The sequence below is a fragment of the Corticium candelabrum genome, chromosome 2 (assembly GCF_963422355.1).
Source record: "Corticium candelabrum chromosome 2, ooCorCand1.1, whole genome shotgun sequence".
Taxonomy (NCBI): Eukaryota; Metazoa; Porifera; class Homoscleromorpha; order Homosclerophorida; family Plakinidae; genus Corticium; species Corticium candelabrum.
This window is the reverse complement of record NC_085086.1, coordinates 5,731,447-5,751,049: the sequence shown is the minus strand read 5'-3', so window position 1 is coordinate 5,751,049 and position 19,603 is coordinate 5,731,447. Positions and strand designations below refer to the sequence as shown.

The following is a 19,603-nucleotide window of genomic DNA, read 5'->3' as shown; positions in this document are numbered from 1 at the left end:
AAGTTGAAGAAAAATCTTTTACGATAGAGCTAGATGCGGGTGCTTCGATGTCAGTCATGTTTTAAAAAAACTTGGAAGTCCATCAAGTTGAAAGACATAAGGGTAACAGTTCGTACATATTTGAGTGAAAATTATCAGTTCTTGGTCAAGTTGAAGAGTCAGTCGTCCATGAAGGTAGACAAATGGTATTGACTATGTTGATAATTGAAGGCTTTGGTCCTAGTGTATTGGGCAGAAACTGGTTGTCTAAACTGAATATATGGAAGTCGATTAGCCTGTTCAGAGTTCCGTCCAGGGAACAGAGTATTGAAATTTTGGTTGACGAATTTCCTAATGTTTTCAGAGAAGGTTTAGGAACGATCAAAACCTCAAAGGCTTCCTTGGAAGTTAAGACGGGATCACGTCCTCAATTCTAGATGGCTTGCTCCGTGCCATTTGCTTTGAAGGGTGCAATTGAAGAGGAGTTAGTAAGGATGCAGACACTGGGAGCCTTGCAAGCTGTCGGTCACTCTGCATGGGCTGCAACTATTGTTCCTGTTCCCAAACAAGATGACTCCATCTGCATTTGTGGGACTACAAACTAGTTAACTGTCAATCAGGTATTAGATGTTGATAAATATCCACTATCTAAACGAAATGAGTTATTTGCTTGTTTGGCCGGAGGAAAGAAGTTTACTAAGTCGGATATGTCTCATGCGTATAACCAACTAATGTTGGATAGCAATTCAAGTAACTTTGTTACTATCAACACACATAAGGGTTTATTTCGTTTTACACGTCTCCCGTTTGGGGTAGTATCACCTTCGGCGATTATTCAGAAAACAATGGATCAGCTGTTGCAAGAGTTGCCACGGATTATTTGCTATATTGACGACATCTTGATAGCGAGTGAGACTGATGAAGAATATTGGCAGAATGTTAGAGCAGTGCTTCAAAGATTACAAAATAATGGCATTCATATTATGAACGAAAAATGTTCTTTCATGCAAGAGTCAGTGACCTATTTGGGATGTTGTGTTTCAGCTAAAGGATTGTCGCCAACAAAAGTCAAGATGAAAGCCATAGCAGAAGTGCCAAGTGCGAATAACGTACAACCGCTATGTTCCTTTTTAAGGCTGATGAATTATTATGGACGTTTTATTCCAAATTTATCAAACATGTTATAACCTCTAAATGTCTTGGTAAAGGTGAAAGTCAAGAGGGAGAGGTCGAATGAATGTGATGAGGCATTTCAATTGACAAAAGTGAGTCTTCTGTTGTAAAAGTTCTAGCTCATTATGATGTGTCTCTACCTATTCGTCTCGCTTGTGACGCAAGGTATAGGCGCAGTGATGTCTCATGTTTTTCCGGATGGGAGTGAAAGGCCGATTTCGTTTGCGTCTAGAACTTTAAGTAGTAAGGAGAGAAACTACTCACAGATTAAAAGAGAAGCGCTTGCGCATGTGTACCGTATAAAAAAGTACTTGCCTTTAAACCAGAAAATTCAGGATGGTAAATGACCCCAAACCGTTGAAGTCAATTTTTGGGCCAAAACAAAGAATGCCAGACCTGGCAGCAGCAAAAATGCAAAGGTGGGCATGGGTACTATCCACTTATAGTTATGATATTGAGTTCCGACATACAACAAAGCACTACAAAGCTGATCGTCTGTCTTGATTACCGCTCCCCGAGAGTGGATCAGAACTAGAAGCAGAAATGGCTCAAATTATCAGTATGGAAAGGCTGGAAACATTGCCAGTATTGTTGGATGATGTGAGAAGAGCTACAAGTGTAGATACGGTGCTTAGTCGAGTAATAACGTTCATGCGTTCTGGTTGGCCAGGTATTATATTAGCTGAATCGTTGAAACCCTTCAAACAGAGATATAAAGAAATGTCCATTAAAGGGGGTTGCCTCATGTGGAGTTTGCGTGCAGTAATTCCTCTATCATTGCGGTCAAGGGTCCTGCAAGAACTTCACGAGTCACACACTGGAACATCTCGAATTGAAGTCACTGGAACATCATTCATGTCAATCTGTCAAACATTCTCCTCCAATAGCACCATTACAGCCGTGCATTTGGACGTCGAGACCCTGGGCTACAGTTCATATAGACTTTGCGGTTCCTCTCTTGAAAAACTTTTCTTGTAATAACAAACGCTTACTCTAAATGGCCAGAAGTTTTACAAATGGGAAGCACAGACACAGGTTAAACTATAGAAGTATTGAGAAAGTCGTTTGGTGCTTACAGGTTGCCGAAACAAATACCAACAAACAATGGCCCACAGTTTATTAGTAAAGAATTCTGTGATTTTGTTCGGTACTACGACATTCAGCATATTAAATCGGCACCGTACCATCCATAAACGAATGGAGAGGTGGAGTGATTCATACAGACCTTCAAACATGCTATAAAGAGTAACACTGATCGCACTCCACCCTATAGGCTAGCAAGTAATTTGTTAGCATACAGAACAAACCATCATGCTACCACAAATGCGGTACCGTCAGTGTTATTTCTAAATCAAACATTAAAGACTCGCTTGACGTTACTAAAACCAGATATTCAAGCTAGAGTTCTAGCAAGACAGGCGTCACAGAAACTTGGATATGATAAATCACTTTTGCGTGAATTCTTTGTTGGAGAACAGGTTTGGGCAAAACATGTGAGGGGAAAGCCGAGGTGGGTTAAAGGAGTAGTGGCAGAAAGATCAGGACCATTGTCATATTTGGTGGAGGTGTTGCGGAATGGTAATCAAGCTTTGTGGAGAAGACATAGTGATTAAGTTAATGGTTGGGGGCATGGATAAAGCTAGCGCTGTCGAGTTAGTTGATGAAGAAACAGGTAGAGAGAGAGATTCCTACCTACAGGCCATCACCATCAGCAGCAGCATGGCAGCAAAGTGTTTCTAATGAGTTGGAGGAGTTTGTCCCTGATACCCAGCATCTAACCACTGATATTCCTCTCCTAGAGAACAAGATTCAACAAGCATCATCAGCCAACCAGCCTGTAATGACTCGAACCTCAACAGACGTACAGCCTACACCTTTGGAAATGACTGAGGTTCCCCCGCGATGCTATCCAGAAATATTTGGTAGTTTTTTAGTCTTTGGTGGCAGTTGCTCCCGAATGTGAACCACCTGGTCAGCAGATGTTTTGCGGTACAACTAAGCTAAGTCACAACTAAGATATGTTGCCACCTTCTAAGTCTACCATTTCGTGGCACCTTGCGATGTAAGCCGTCAACTTAGCACTTTCCTACCTATCGAGTAACAACGTGTCACCTTAGCGATCTATTACGGGTTGTACTATTCTCTGATTGACCATCACTTATATGGACTGGACTCTACTGACTGTACCGATCTCGTTGGTCTCTGCCATCAGCTAAAGACAAACCCAAATAGACCTGCAGGCGCGTATAATTTTTCAAACCATCAGTCACACCTATTTCCATACGCTACATCCAAGTCAACAGCTTCATCATCCACGAGACGCCATAGCCAAGCAGCTTTTCCCAAATGAAACACGAAATCTGCAGCCAATCATTGTTGAATGTGACGGCATGTGCCTATTTAGATCCTTTTCTACGCTGTTCAAAGAAAACCAAGAATGTGACAAGCTGGAATTGAGAATACGAACATCGCTGTAGCTCATCACAAATCAAAACTATTACGTAGATCTTTGCAAACAGTGGGCATCAGCAGTGGCAAAACAAACAGCTTTTCCATAGCAGGCTGCTTTAGTGTCTTTTTTCTATCAGAAAAACTACCAGGCTACTTCAACGAGATCGTACGTCTCATAGTGCAACTAGGAAAGTTTGTTCAGACAAAAATTTCTGCATATCCAGTTCTAAAATCTGATGGTGAATGATGCCAGCTGTGTGGGGGGGGATTCCCTTGAAAGCTAAAGCAAATCGCATTGCAGTAGTCAGATGTACTGTTCCCAACAAATCAATATTGGTACTGAGTCATCTAGATAAGAAACGCTCTACAATTGTACTCAATCAAACGATGCCCATGTTCTCTTGGATGGATTGCCAAGATGTCAATGTGATGACAAACCAGATTGTCAGAATCACTTTAATTAAAATTACAAACCACACAACGACATTTTTGTCTGGATGTAGGTATACAATTAGTTAAAGGTTAAGATAAAATACTATTAAATAGAACAAATTCCAAGTACAATACTGTACATTGATATGTTTACTTGCTATCTGCAATCTACAATGATCATCAACGCTACTGCAAATTCCTAGTTAGGTCTTAATTTAATGTCATATATGATAACCTGGGAAAGGGTCTCAACAGTGGTATTAATGACTTGTTTACTACTGGAATCTCTGAACTAGAAACTAGTAAACTTTGGCGCCCAACCATTCCTCTAGTTGGCCAAACTGGCGACCGGATTCAAACACATTTTTGATACCTGGTTCAAACCTCCATCACTCCCACATAGCTTATATCCTATGGTGACCTTGACCTCCATTGTTTCTCATTAGAATTAATTCAGCAAAAGAAAAGAAAAGAAAAGAAAGTGAGTGTGTGTGTGTGAGTGCATGTGTGTCAATGTAGCCCTAAAAATACTGAATGGACTTGATCAGAAAAGTCTTCCTGGTAATGAAGCTTCCGGGTGTTTGGTATAACCTAGCGAGTGCATGAGTAGTGTTTCGCATGGGCGTACAATGCATATAATTTGGGTTTCCCAAATATAGCTTCAGTCTCGTGTTGTGCCACCAAATCCTAGCCTACACTTAGAAAGTCATAAGAGTGGTGCGAGGATTTATTTTCTTTTCGCTATTGTCTGGATACGGCTGAAAGGACTGACTCAATAACAAGTTGCGACCAGCTTCTCAAACTTATATATGGTGAAAGCCTCTCTCCATCACATTGTTTGGCATTCAAGAGTCACTACTTAATGGTGCAATGAATCAACCGTGCTAATAACATGCAACAATAAAAAGATGCAGAGTACCGTGCCATGACGTTTTGATAGCACTTGAAGATTAAGAGATTGAAATGTGGTTGAGAAACTTGGGTAAGTAATATTAAAGAAATAGTTGTACAATTGGAGAGAAGGTTTGAGACCGTAGATGGGAAAGAATAGGCTATCCGGGTGTTTGAAGAAGCCGGGAACAACCTAATAAAGCTCTCTCCAATTGGAGAATAACAGGGGAAATGATTATAGGCTCTTACCTCTCAAGGATGGACCAACCTTGCTCATGCCAAAGGACTAAACACCAGGAAGTGGTCTCTAGGGGGAAGCTAACACAAAAGAGAACTATGACAAGAAAACAATAATGTTGACATTGCTACAAAATACAATGCAGAAGTTATAGAAAATGTTGGCACAGAGCTAGAGAAATTCCTCAATATATAAGAACCGTAGCAACGTCAAACAAGGCATAAGTAAGGTGCCTGAACAACAGTGACGACAGCAGCACTACAAGCCTCCGGCGATACTTCAGTTAGACAGACCGTTTGGTGTGGCAATACAGAAAACACCACCTAAAAGCCCATTTGCTTCTGTCACTGGTGTAAGAGGACATAGCTGCAATGCTAGACACGGGAGCAGAATTCTGCCTAGTATCGATCGTCACAAGAAAGTTTGAACTGCCTGAAAGAGTCACCAATTATGACATGAAAGGGTGTTGGATGTGAGTCGGTTCTGGCAAAAGGACAAATAAGCAGAGATGTAGTTGAATGGAACGCATTTGCAAGTTTTCTGATAGGTTACTGGTATTAAGTTGATGGTCTCTGAAAGTGGAGAAACAGCAAAGTTGTTAGAGGACTACAATGATGTGTGACAGAAGTTGGAAACTATATAAGCACAAGTAGAGGAATTCGTGTCAGTTCTAGCTGGAAGTGAGATGTTTATGTCATGTACTGCGCAAGGGATGAGACAAGGACAAAAGATATATTTAGTAGAGCTATTAAGAAACTATGAGACAATGGTCACCTCAGCGCATTCAATATTAATTCCTCAGTCTGACAAAATGCTGAGGATTCAAGTGGTAAATAGTAATAGCTAATCACAGGTCCTTTGAAAGAGAGAATTTGTTGCTACTTTAGATCCTCATGTGTGTGTTGCGCATGGGAGGAGAAGGATGGCGCAAGGAAGAAAGTAATGGATTATAGGGTCATAGAAGACTTAAAAGAAGAAGAGCGCAAAGAATTAGTAGTGATATGAAAATATGAAACTGTCATGTAGAGACCAGGACAGCTATTGCCTGCGGCACTAAACACAAGTTGGATAAACCAAGGGACAAGGCCTTAAGATGAGTAAGCCATGTCCATTATCAAGGTAGAAATGGTGGAAGTATGGAGAAAGAAAGAAGATATACTTCAGCAAGTTCTTAATAGAGACCTCTAGTAGCCCCTGCAGCCCCAATTGTGTTTGCTTGGTGAAGGAATGGTCAGTTGTGACTAGCGATAGATAATAGAGGTCTGCCTGAGCAGATATTTTCAAATTCAGCTCATCCAATATCATTGATAGAAGATTTGTTGGACAGATTGGGCAATGAATGTTTCTTCTATAGACTACCCTATAATTTGAAATTGGAATATCATCATATGCCTATTAAAGACAAAGAAAAAAAAAGAAATGACAGCATTTGTGGTTCCATGGGCCAGTACAAATGGAAAGGAGCTGCTCGTTTGGCCTGTCAGAAGCCCCATCAACATTTGAACAAATGGTGAGGACATTTTGGCTGATAGTCAATACAGGGAAGCTTTATATTTATGTTATCTAGATGATGCCTTGATATGGGTTCGAGACTGCAAGAAGCATATAAATTGTTTGCCAGTTGTTTTATACAAGATTAAGACAGTAGCAGTGGTACTGTCTCCATTATACAAGATTAAGACAGCAGCAGTGGTACTGCCTCCAAGCCATAGTATTTTGAAAGATAGACAAGTTGAATACTTGGGTTATGTAATACAAGCAGCAGAGGTAAAATTTAATGTACGGGTAGAACAAATTCAGAAGCTGAAACGACCAAGAACCGTAATGGAGTTGAGAAAAGCTTTTGAAGCATTTGCTTATGAGCAGAAATGGATTCCGGGGATAGCAAAAATAGCAAAACCCTTGTGTGGAGCTTTTGAAAATAATGGAATACAGAAACTGACATGGACAGAAGAAATGAATGAAGTATTCACAATATTGAAAGATAGAGCAACAAACTCCATAGCTTTGAATATTGCAGATTTTTACGAAAAGTTTGATATGCTCACATATGCTAGTAATGTAGCAACTGAAGCAATGTTGGCAAACAGAGAAGACAATCAACTGACCAGTCAACAGAAAACCAGTAGCTTTGTTTCACCATAAACTTACTTCTGCAGAGAAACCGTACTGCAAAACAGATAGAGAACTCTTGGCATTTGTCTTGGCAACTAAGAAAATTACAGTGTATCTGGCCAAGCTATTTGATTTGATTACAGATCATAATGCATTATCATGGTTACAGACACTGGACATGACAGACGAACGAGGACGACATGAAAACGATGGTTAGAATTATTACAACAATATGATCTCAATGTCACACAAGGCAAATCGAAGCCAAAGAGAAATGACTATGGCAGACAATATATCTTGAGTGGCAGTCAATGGTTGTTTAATTGCAGCTGTACAACAAGGGTCTGATGCCTCCATGAAAGAGGAGACAAGAGAGTTGTTGGAGTTGGACACTATCCGACAACAGTCGTTTAAGAAGTCTGAAATAGATCAAGTTAACAAAGCAATCCAGAAGAGTAGCACAATTATAAGGAATGGCACATTAGTGACCTGACGAGAGCTTATTCTAACTAGGGAACGATTACAGTTGAGTGCCAATTGGATATTGAGATTTGTGAATTACGGTGGTAGTCCAACAAGAAATCAGAAATTGGGTGTTAAACAGCATTCCCGGCACTACCAAAGTCTTTGAGAAGACGCTTTTTGTTCTTAGGAAAAAATTCGCTCTTGTCAGGTCATATGGGACAAGTGAAAACATGAGAGAGAGAGAGAGAGAGAGAGAGAGAGAGAGAGAGAGAGAGAGCTTTAAGAGTAGCTTAGTGGCCTGCTATGAAGAAGGATGTGACAACATTTGTACAAGGATGCGATAAGTGTCAGTTACACAAGCAAAGCTAATTTTCTGGTAGGGCTGCAATGCAGGTGTTCCAAGACATCCTTTGGACAAGGTTCAAATAGAGTTCCGAGGCCCTTTTCCCACGTCCATTCCAGATTGATTGGAGTACACATTGGCTATACAAGATGCATTCGGCACCTCTTGTATTTTGATACCAACAAGAGATGGTAAAGCAGAGACTGCTGCACAAGAATTTCAAGAGAGGTGAGTGTCAGTTTGGAATTCCTCTCATGGTACAGTCAGATAGATGTACTCATTTCACAGCATTGGTTTTCAAAGAGACTTGTACGGCTTTAGAGAATAACAGCAAATTAAGTTCAACAAATCACCCACAATCTCAAGGCCAGGTTGAGTGACAGAACGAGGTGTTGGAAAATATTTGCTGTGTGATAGATGAGGAGACGTTTTCGCGGCCTAGAGCAGTAGATGGAGTGCACTTTGCATATAATACCGCAGTCAATGCTACCACTGGACAGACTCCTCATGAGATATTGTTTGTTCAGGTATCATGACGTCTACAGACAGTGTTAGCAAGACACCTATTACCATCAGGAAGCTTGTCAGACAAGGATAAGAAAATTACTGAGACAGACCAGATGCGGTAAATACGATTCCAAAAATGGACAAAACATATTTAGAAGTGAAATGGAAAAGACGGAATGCACATTGTGAACAAAAATGGAAGGTACGAGCTATAGAACGAGCTTCCATACGAAGAGGGCCAAGTAGCACAAAGGAAGTTATCATCAGCTGAAAGGAGACTAAAACTTTCACCCTACTTTAGCACTAGATATGTGATAAAATTGACACACAAGGAGTGTTGTGAAATGGAAGGCACAAACCCAAAAACCATTCAAAGGCAGTCTAGCGACCTATAATTAGCTCAGGAAGCAACATTATCACGGGAGAAGAATGTAATGGATCAGAGAAGGACGGATGGTCAATTGGAAAGGAGACTATTATGGAACAGTCACAACAGTGAGAGCAGCCTGTCAGATTGATCTTTGCAATGAGACAAGGGCGTCATATAAGACATCTCACACCGGAATGATATGCTAACTGATATAGAAAGGTCGAATATCAGTACACGGATGATGATTATTACTTTCAATTACACGGTGTACCCAATTTTGTAGAGGGAGGGGTGTCATGAGTAGTGTTGTGCATGCGCGTAGGCTGTATATAAGTTGGTTTCCAAAATACAGGTTCAGTCTTGCGCTGTGTTACCGAAGTCTAGTCTATGCTTAAGAAGTCGTCACACAAAAAGTTTTCTTGATTTGGCAAGAGTCTAAACCATGGCAGTGTAGTCTATTCAATCATTATGCGCTAATTCAGCCTCAGGTCATTCAGGCGTGTCAGCAATATATAAAAAAACATAACAGTTAAACTGCATTGCCAAAAGACCAAAAACACTCCAAAAAGTAACGGCCAATTGAATAAACCTAAAAACAATACGTGGTATCCCACATTTAACGGCAGGGAGCTCTTATTAAAACATTTTGGTACCATGTGCCTTTGTATGGTGTGATTAAGTAATAGAGTAGACGCCATGGAATTCCCTGAAGGATTGCAGACGACAGAATCTGATTTGCTGATAGCCGTATTTCTCAATCTGTTTGGCTGTTTCCTTCAAAAATAAATTTTCAGTGGCAACTGTTATCATGCATCAGTTACAAATGCTACAAACTGTAACTACCAGTGGTGTTTTGCTTTGTCTGCAAACGGGGGAATTCCATGGCTTCTGCACTATTCCCTAACCGCACCGTACCAATTTTCATAGTAACAAAATGTTCTAATAACAGCATTGTTGTTAACTTAAATGCAAGGTAATGCGGAACAAAAAAGATAAAAACAAAGAAAGCAAAAATTGTTTTAAAATACAAAGCTTAATACAGGCAACAAGTATCCTGCAAATAAATAAAATAATAAAACTGAAAAGAGCATCAAGCTCTACCTCTTCTTTTACATTTATGTCACATCCTTTCTCTTTCAGCAATTTGATTGTAGAATCATCATCTCTGCTACAGGCAAGATGTAATGCTGTCCAGCCATACTAAATATATAAAGAATGAAATCAGAAAAATGTATATAGTAAGGAGGAAACATCTGTTCTTAAATATGTTTAGCACTTTGGACTGATTTCTAATTGATTTCTAATGAAATTGTACAAAAGCCACATTTCCTTCCCTACTTACAACTTTGCAAATCTAGCGGTGTTGTGTTGAGTACCTTCACCATAAGTATAGCATCAACCACTTACAGTTAGATTCAAACGCTTAATGCACAAGTTGAATATTTCCTGTACAATCTTTAGATTTTAGAAGAACTATCAATCAAGAGAAGCAGAGACAATCAAATAATACATGCAATTAAGCTATTTCCTGCAAATTTTAATGAGTACTTGAATTCAAATCGTTGATGTCCAAATTCTGAGAAAATAACTTATTTGATCCTCGGTGATATGCATTGAATGTCTTTGCAGCATTATCTACACACGAGGAAGACAGAGTTCTACTTTAACAACCTCGTAATCACTTAACTATGATTCCAGTTTACATTTTGTAAGGATGGCAATAAATGCAAAACAAGCATATAAAAACACAACACATGTAAAAAAGGATAACCTTGTTTTGATCATCAAGTGTCATTCCTTTTTGTATCAGCCATTCAACAGTTGATATATTATTTCCAGTGCAAGCATAATGTAGTGCTGTTTGGTTTGCCTGAACATCAAGTACATGCAGATAACGTGACTAAATCAACAGTTTTTATTGCTATTCATACCAAATCTTTCATGTGCAACGATTGTGCATCCATTTCATATAGAAATTCCAAAACTCTTACGTTCCCGGCAGCACTTGCCAATAGAAATGGTGACACATGTTTCTGCAGTACACAAATAGCTAAAGAACATTATGACAGTCACTTAAAATAAACACCTTTGTCAAAACTTATCTTACAATAGCAAACTCACAATTCTTGACTTTTCTGACTACAACGTCCTGCAAGCATTATGTGTTCATCATAATTCATTAATCAACAAAACAGTCATTTGTTCAAATATTCAGTCACATATTCACCATTTTGTATGAGAACAAACTTTCTGCTATCAGGCTGTGAGCTTAGCAGTTATAAAGATAGATTTCTGTTTTGCACGTTTGTTCATTTACCTGTATGTCAAATGTTCACAATTAATTTATTTGTGTATGCATGTCCAACCAGTTCTATCTCTAGCTCCATGTCATACATTCGAAAACCACATGAAGCTACCAACTTTCCTGTCCCTCAATCTTTATGACTCTCGATTCATTTACTTTTACTAAATAATTTTTCTGAAAATTTGTATATGACTTTGTTACTCATCACATACACAAATGCATCGGATATTTTCTCCATGTGCTTGTCTCTTGTGTTCTGATTGTCCATCAACGTGCTTGTTGCCAAAAATTAATGAGACCTCCAAAGGGTAAATGAAACCACTCCTTGGGACAATGCCTCAGTGCGCAATCAACAGAGCATTCAAAGATCAGTAAAATAAATATAGATGGAGCAGCTAAAATACTATATAGTTCTCCTAAAAATGTATATGAAAGGTCCACTGAGAAACGTCTCTTCCTACACAAAAAGCCAATTTTGCCATTAATATATATATATATACATCAAAAGAAGTAGATGCAGAAGTAACGTATGCCCACTGATAAAAGACTAACAACTAGAGAACAAAGCTGCACATACACAAATCAAATCCAAGATAATCACTTCTTACACATAGAAGCCCGTGTTCTGCCACTATAAAATCTGCTATGCAAGTAGATACGGCACATGTACGCACGTGCGCTTGCATGCACACACACACACACACACACACACACACACATGCACGCACGCATGCACGCACGCACGCACGCACGCACGCACACACACACACACACAACTAAACTAACCTAAACTAAAGTAAATGATCGGAGTTGCCAGATACTGGTTACACCCCAAAATACCAGCTAGGCTCCTGGGGTGTACTCAAGAAAACTCTGGGCCTGTGCTAGCAATCTCCTGGAGCCAGGCCAGGTACTCAAAGTCACAGGAGTACCGGCTTGTGAAGCCAAGTGTGGTGTGAGCACCTGAAGTTTCACTGCACACTAGTTGCTGCATTATGTCATGTCACAGCCGATAGCTGCTAGGTCCTCCAGTCAAGGAAGGAACAGGTACTCATTTATACTAGATCCTGAGTCAAGAGAGGCAATGGTGTCTGACTTTCTTGCCCAGGGCAATTATGGCATACCTCGCCATTACTGGAACTTGAACTTACAACCTTGCAAGGTCCAGGATGTACACACTCTATTGAATGACACTCTAACCAAATCAGCTATAGGTCGATATCACTGTGACTAGAACTTGCAAGTTTCCGGATGTACGCGATATATTGCATAACTTTCTGAGTAACGCTGAGCTATATCACACACATGCACGTGCATGCACACCCCCACACATACACACATGCACACATGCATGCACACACACATGTATACATACAAGCAGCCAGTCAGCCAGCCAGCCAGCCAGCCAGACACACACACACACACACACACACACACACACACACACACACACACACACACACACGCACACACACACATACAAGATACACTGAAACCAGAAATTGTGTCACATTCGGCCGTGCATGAGTGGGTCAAAGTTGATCGTTGCAATGCAGACAATACTCCAACCGAGATTTGTCATATTCAACAACTCAACTATCATCATACGTTTGTACACTGTAAATTCAGAACATATAACAACCATCCAATGTTCACAAATATAACAAGCAATTCTCAATTGTTGAAACAAAATTTGCTAAACATGTTCACTGGATCACGCACATCAAAATATGTCAGTGCATATATGCCATTTAGTACAGTAAACATAATACATACAACCAGCAATAACATAAACTTGCTTGTTCAAGGCTGTTAAAAAATTGCCGCAACTACAAGAAAGACGTTGAGTGAAGAAAGTAAAGAAAACAGAGTTACCGTTTAGAATGTGACATCAGTTTAATGAAACAACAGGAGGTAGATGGAACAACTAGTTTATAAATTTGCTACTATTTATTGAAAAAAGTGCAGTTTACACTTTCTGTAAAGTCTAAAGTTTGCCCTCTCTGCTGCTATGATGCGAAACAGCAAGTGTAAAACTTTAAAGCAGGTTAAAAGAGGAAAGCCACTGGATGAAGTAAATATATATCTGACCAAGAAAAGAAGACGCTGTCTGTCTGTCTGTCTGTCTGTCTGTCTGTCTGTCTGTCTGTCTGTTTGTCTGTCTATACGTTTGTTTTTCTATGTCTGTCTACTTGTCTGCCTTTCTCACTTCTATCTGTCTCTTTTATAAGCATATACCTTTGAAAATAAGAAACGTAAATAACCGTAAATTAAAAAAAGCAACAGTAAATCCCTGTGGGGTAGATATGACAAATATAACATAAAACAGATGACAAGCTCGTGTTCTACGAGAAATAATGCATCAAGAAAAAAGCTAGCTACATTGCCACAAGTGATGACATATGAGTTCAATCAATGACTATCATAATGTTGTTACACACATAGGTGTAGGAATCGGGTGAACTGGGAGCACATACTGCCTCAACTTTTCCTGCTGTCAACTGACCTGCTATTATTTAAGAATGACAGGTATAGAAACTGAATACACTAACATGACATAAATTAGTAATGCACTAATTTTGGTTTCCTGTTTTTAGCTGTGTGGCATTCACATATACACGATTAATTAAGAAAAAATACATTTTCCTTGTTGTTCAGAGACAAGCCCTCTTAATCAAATGTGTGCCTCTCAACCAAATCTAAAATTTTTAGGTTCCTATATATATATATACTAGAAATATAAAAAAAATTTCCCTGAAAAAAGAAATAGACGTAGGGATTGTATAAAAAGTAATAGAAACAAAATCTATAGATAATATGAACCAAAGCCAGACATCATTAGTGAATCCTTCCAACGCAATATAAGTAAAATGTAGGGAATGTGGTTGGAAGGATTCACTAATGATGTCTGGCTTTGGTTCATATTATCTATAGATTTTGTTTCTATTACTTTTTATACAATTCCTCATCTATTTCTTTTTTTCAGGGAGAATTTTTTTTAAAATTCTAGTTTGGTAAGTTTTTAGGAGTGCGAAAGCACAGCCTACTCCATTAATTAAACAAAGATTTTATAGCCTAACAAAAATACACATTTTCTAAACCATACTTGGTCCACATGTATAGTCTCATATCTCGAGCATGTGGATCTTAGGTTTACAGTGTACTTGCAAATGTTTTAAGAGCTATGCAGTGTTTGTGTATAGGTGGTTTGAATCAGACGTTACATTTTGTAGCAATAATACCACTAGTAAGTATGAAGCTGTGTTCTACTTGCTTCAGAGCTACGAGCATACGTGCATGTAGTTGTGTGTGTGTGTGTGTGTGTGTGTGTGTGTGTGTGTGTGTGTGTGTGTGTGTGTGTTTGTGTGGTGTGTGTAGATTGAAGAAGGAATTTATGCAGATGATTAGCTGTTAGATCTCCTGGTTGTCTACAACAATTTCTAGATCAATTCTTGCATAATTTAAAATTTGTGTCAGGTGGGTATGAGTATTAGAGTTTAAACAACTAGGCTCGTAACAAACGTCACATTCCGAGTGCTGCAAAGTCGACATTTTTTTTATGGAAGCGAGTTGAATTAATTTGCTTTTGCCAAAATTCAAATGCTTGCAGACATTGGTGTTCCAAATACGGCAAGAAGAGGTATATCGCGTCTGCAATTGCGATGACGTTCCACGTCACTTCTAATTAATTAATTACGCGCACTTCTTGCGTTTGCTCGTGCAATTCAAGAGCACGATTCTTTGCCTAACTGTAGGATTCAGGTTTTTCAACCACGAAACGTGTTAAGAATTCTTGTCGCCTTGTTATACACGTGTACCCTAGACTGCTTCAAGCAACATAGCAAGAGCTTGTGATTGGCTGCCTGGCTATTCTTTGTTAACAATGGCTTACAACAATTGCGGTTGAACGTAAGTAGGGTAGCAGGTTCAAATCCATTCTAGAAATCTTTTTTCTTAGATGTTTCTTTTTTCTATCATCAAAAGAATACAGGTCGGCTTATTCTACGTCATTTCCCAATGTTTTAGCTATAGACATGCCGTAGTCAAGGAGTTATACGTGATGAAGGAGAAGAAGAAGAAGAAGAAGAAGAAGAAGAAGAAGAAGAAGAAGAAGAAGAAGAAGAAGAAGAAGAAGAAGAAGAAAGAAGACAAAATCCAGCAAAAACTCCGAAATTGACGAGCGATTTTCTCCTTCTGAAGACAAGCTGAGATCAATTCAGAAGTAGTCAAGCGTAGTTGAACTTGTAAGGTTTTCTGTCTGTCGTTCTCAAGATATTCCACCGCATTTTAAGGTGATTTCTGAAGGTCTAAAATATGATCACGCCCACACAACCTGGTCAATCCCTACATTCAGGGTAATACCGTACCCTGTGATAAGTTATGACACAGATTGTATCACAGTGCTATGGTGTCCATATGTTCAATAAAATTTTTTAGACTTCCTGCATTAAAACAAAATAGTTGCGATGACAAAAAACATAGAAAAAGGCCCTTGAAACTAGATAAATATGATAATCACACACTATTAAAGAAAGAAAATTGTTTATGCATTACCAACGAACAAGTTTATATACTGTCAATTTGATTCACTTACTTTACTAGAAGTTTGCTTGAGAACATTAGGATCTGCCTTAGCCATGACCTTGATTAGCTCTAACTGATTCTCCCAACATGAGAAATGAATGGGAAAATACTCCTCGCCATATGGAGTAAGCTAAACAGATGAAGTGAAAATCAATAAATCAAGCAATAAACAAACAGAAAACTATATTAAAAATATGTATTGAATCAATGATCACGATCAACATGCAATAGGTTAACAGATATAGTCTAGCAAAATGAAATCCAATATGTTGATCAGTGAGACTGTGAGGCACGACCATCACATGTGCACGAATCAAGAGGATAACAACATCATAAAGACATTATCGTGTTCACAACCTAGTGACGACAGCATGCACAGTGGGCTATACAGTCACACGTACACAATATCATTTAGTTGGGCGTGGCAATATATGATAAGCAACAACGAAACTTCTGGTTAATGAACGATAATAAAGTAAAGTCCAGGGTATATTGTAACATATTAATAACAGAACAAACGTTACAAATTTTCAAGACCACAGAATTCTCACCATATGAAAAGGCCGATTCACAAACGGCTCCCAACTTGGAATTGGTAAAAAGAGTACAGCTGTTGGGAGGTGCCAAGACAAAAACTGTTGTAGCTCAGCTGCCTTATTTCTCCTCAATAAGTTTAACACCATGTCCTCTGGACCACGAGACAAATACAATCAGACCAATCAGAATGAGGTTAACAAGGTTACAAAGCTTATTCAAAATGTTATGTCAGAATCCCTTTCTCAAAACAGAAAGCAAACAAAACACAGAATATTATTGTTGTATAAAATATGTATGCTACAGCTAGGGTTGCACCTCCATTATTGTAAGAATATAAGAATGACTGTAGAAATTACGTTTACTGCTATCATACGTGAACAGGGGTGTCCAAGTTCCTATAAGGCTCCTGCCTTGGTGTAGCACCAGGGATGCATTCTGGTGCCCAATGGAAATGACACCTACACGTGGACTCACCAGGTTTGAGGGCTAGCTAGCTACTTACCTACATAGTACATATACATGCAGTGCGTACATACTTACATTTATACATCTACAAGCAAACATACATACTCATGTATGTATGTATCATCATGACACAAACATGCATGCAAGCTTGCAGACAAACAGGTAGGCAGGCACAAACACATGGCAGTCTGTCTGAGTGGCTTGAAGCCTTGGTGCCAAATCTTGGTGCCCAAGACCAGCTTCTGGTGCCACCTGTAGCACCATAGCGACAGTTGGCCACCCCTGCGTGAAACAATACCGATATATCTTTGTTTCAGCTAGAAAGTAAGTTTAATTAACCTAAAACAATTCACGCAACGCTTAAGTTAATTAAGTAAGAATCGTACCTGTAGATGGCATCGTGTCCAACCATTCCATAGTATAGTTTGCTTTGCTGTCGATCACAGACGCCCCTCTACTCCGTCACCTCGAGACATATACGGGCCCAAAATTATTTTACAACCCGTATGTGATATCGCCTAATGTGACGCAACGTTAGCTAATGCTCAAGAAAGAGTTCTGGTCTCTCATTACATGGCTTTAGACATAAGACCTACACGCAAGAAAAACCGTACAGTTGCAGCGATTGCCGCAAGGCCTAAAAATCAGTGCCTCACGTACTACAGAGGTCTGGCCACGCGAAAGCAGTGAGCGCCGACGCCATTTGGTGGCTCGGTTGAAACACATCCCGGATGTCAAAGCCCGGATATTTTGGACTTGCACGTGCACAGTGGATAATTCACGTGCACGCATGGTCCACGCCCGCGTGAATCATTATGTGTGTTGCTAGGCTAACAGGTCGTATGACTCGCGCTTTCTCTGCGAGCAGTTATCGCAGTGGGCGAGCCGCAGTGGTTGTAGAAAAGAGGGCCCCAATACGGGAATGGTGGTTGCTACACGCCGTGTTCTTTACAGAAATCGACTTTCTCAAGAAACTGTTTGCTCCAGAAAAGATTTTTACGTGGTGCAGTAATCATCATACAAAACGGCAAAGTTTGTACATTTTGTTAATTAATTAATATTAATTAATTAAGTAGAATAAATTATCGATTAAAATTGAAGCACACAAATTTAGGAATTTTTGTTAGTATTTGGTTTTGAAACTGAACCTTACATGTGATTTCAACTGCTATTAAATTAACTAATTGTTTAGAATTTAATTTATATAGTTTGATGTTTAATTTTAATGTAAATATTTGTTACAAACCAAACAAGATAAACGAGGCTACACAATTCTTTTGATTGGATAGGGACTTTGTACATTTCACAAACGTTGTGAAATTAGGAACATGCTGTACGTACCAGTATTATAGACATTAAACAAAACCAGTTGTTGATATCTATTATTAAAATGTGCTGTTTCTTTGACAATAATTGTACTGTGTTAACATCTACCATTGTTATACTGTAACAGTACACACTCATATCACTGTTATAAACGTAAACATAAACAGTAGCAGCTAAGCTTCCTGTCAACGTATCAAGCACTGTTTAAAGTTGTTCAAAATTGAAATGAATATAAATACTCTTTCTTGCCAAATCTTTAAATGTTTGCATGAAACAGGGGTGTCCAACTGTAATTTTTATTTTGCCAAACGATCAGTTATTTGTGCCAATACAAGTAACCCTGATGTTTTAATATTCACATGACCATTCTAGCTTTCCAATTTCAACTTGTTAAAGAAATGACGACTAATGTCTCTGTTACCAATGTCGTAGTCACGTAAGCTTGTTGTCAGATAGTTGGCTCTGTCACCAAATTTGGTGACATGGCGACAGTTGGAAACCCCTAATGATTGAAATTTCCGGTAGTATTGACAATGTGGTCCTGAACTCTTCTAGTCGGTATATGCAGGAAATGCTTGTAGTTGTAGCAATGGAGCAGAGTGTGAAATATTCATACAGTAATTAGTGTCATCTAATTAACATTGTCTCTTCTTATAGTTCTAGCCCAAATGGTGTAAGAATAACAAATTGCTGATCTACAAGCAGTTTGTAAAAGATTGGTCAGATTGTTCTTATTAGATGGTGAAACATTAGACGATGAAACGAGCTCCAGAGACAGAAAGGAGTCTCTTGCCATAACTCCTCTTGATGCAATTTCAAGTGTGTTAGAGCCTACATCGTATGGTATGCTGTTTATCAAGTCTTTCATACATACTGTACACACATACGTGCTTACATACATACATACATGCATACATTGTGTGCGTGCGCACGTGTGTGTGTGTGTGTGTGTGTGAGTGAATTTTTGGGCAAAGTTAAGGCACATCCCGGATGTCAAACCCCCGGATATATATTACACGTGCACAGTAGACAATTCACGTGCATTGTAGGCAATTCACGTGCACAAATCGCGTGAACATCTGTATGAGAGACATAGTTTCGCACCTGACAGTCAGCGTCTGTTGTAGTATGACTTCAAAACTGCCTCATGTTTTAGATTCATTCTGCAAAAGGGAGGTAGGCATCAACAGGTACAGCTTTGAATTGCTTCTCTAAGTTCATGAACTAATATTGTACACTTGCATAGAGAACCTTTAATCTTCTGAACAGAAGAGACTGTGCTGCATTTGACTTTCCAAATGTCAATACAGAAAGAGGAATGATTGTCAACGTTCCTGTAACGACCCATTTCAGTTTTCTACACACAAGCACGATGATGCCTAGAAATCAGCTTGTAGAAACCTATCTAGCCACCTTCGTTAA

The 19,603-nt window shown here is 39.1% G+C and overlaps 2 protein-coding genes and 1 long non-coding RNA gene across 3 annotated transcripts; 2 read left to right on the top strand and 1 right to left on the bottom strand.

The window, feature by feature from the left end:
- Positions 1–416: 416 nt before the first annotated feature.
- Positions 417–2,765, top strand: LOC134176375 (uncharacterized protein K02A2.6-like). Its single transcript, XM_062643046.1, has 4 exons — positions 417–536; positions 600–1,088; positions 1,188–1,244; positions 2,517–2,765. Exons 1-4 carry the CDS (start codon positions 417–419, stop codon positions 2,763–2,765), a joined length of 915 nt encoding a protein of 304 aa, XP_062499030.1.
- A 6,874-nt stretch (positions 2,766–9,639) lies between these two features.
- Positions 9,640–16,536, bottom strand: LOC134176374 (putative ankyrin repeat protein RF_0381). The gene is made up of 6 exons (XM_062643045.1): positions 16,405–16,536; positions 15,864–15,983; positions 10,896–10,997; positions 10,736–10,834; positions 10,044–10,164; positions 9,640–9,764 (listed from the first exon to the last, which is right to left on the bottom strand). Exons 1-6 carry the CDS (start codon positions 16,534–16,536, stop codon positions 9,640–9,642), a joined length of 699 nt encoding a protein of 232 aa, XP_062499029.1.
- A 2,401-nt stretch (positions 16,537–18,937) lies between these two features.
- LOC134198100 (uncharacterized) lies at positions 18,938–19,603 on the top strand. The gene is made up of 3 exons (XR_009972774.1): positions 18,938–19,024; positions 19,338–19,371; positions 19,428–19,603. It is a non-coding gene; the product is annotated as an uncharacterized LOC134198100 (long non-coding RNA).

Excerpts from the sequence above, each read along its gene's own strand:
- LOC134176375 (XM_062643046.1), top strand. The coding sequence starts at position 417 with ATGGCTTGCTCCGTGCCATTTGCTTTGAAGGGTGCAATTGAAGAGGAG. Across the intron at positions 1,089-1,187 it reads AAGTGCCAAGTGCGAATAAC|GTGAAAGTCAAGAGGGAGAG; the intron begins GTACAACCGCTA and ends GTCTTGGTAAAG. Across the intron at positions 1,245-2,516 it reads AGGCATTTCAATTGACAAAA|ACTCGCTTGACGTTACTAAA; the intron begins GTGAGTCTTCTG and ends CAAACATTAAAG.
- LOC134176374 (XM_062643045.1), bottom strand. The coding sequence starts at position 16,536 with ATGGTGTTAAACTTATTGAGGAGAAATAAGGCAGCTGAGCTACAACAG. Across the intron at positions 15,984-16,404 it reads TGAATCGGCCTTTTCATATG|CTTACTCCATATGGCGAGGA; the intron begins GTGAGAATTCTG and ends TCATCTGTTTAG. Across the intron at positions 10,998-15,863 it reads TCAAGCAAACTTCTAGTAAA|AAACATGTGTCACCATTTCT; the intron begins GTAAGTGAATCA and ends TGTGTACTGCAG.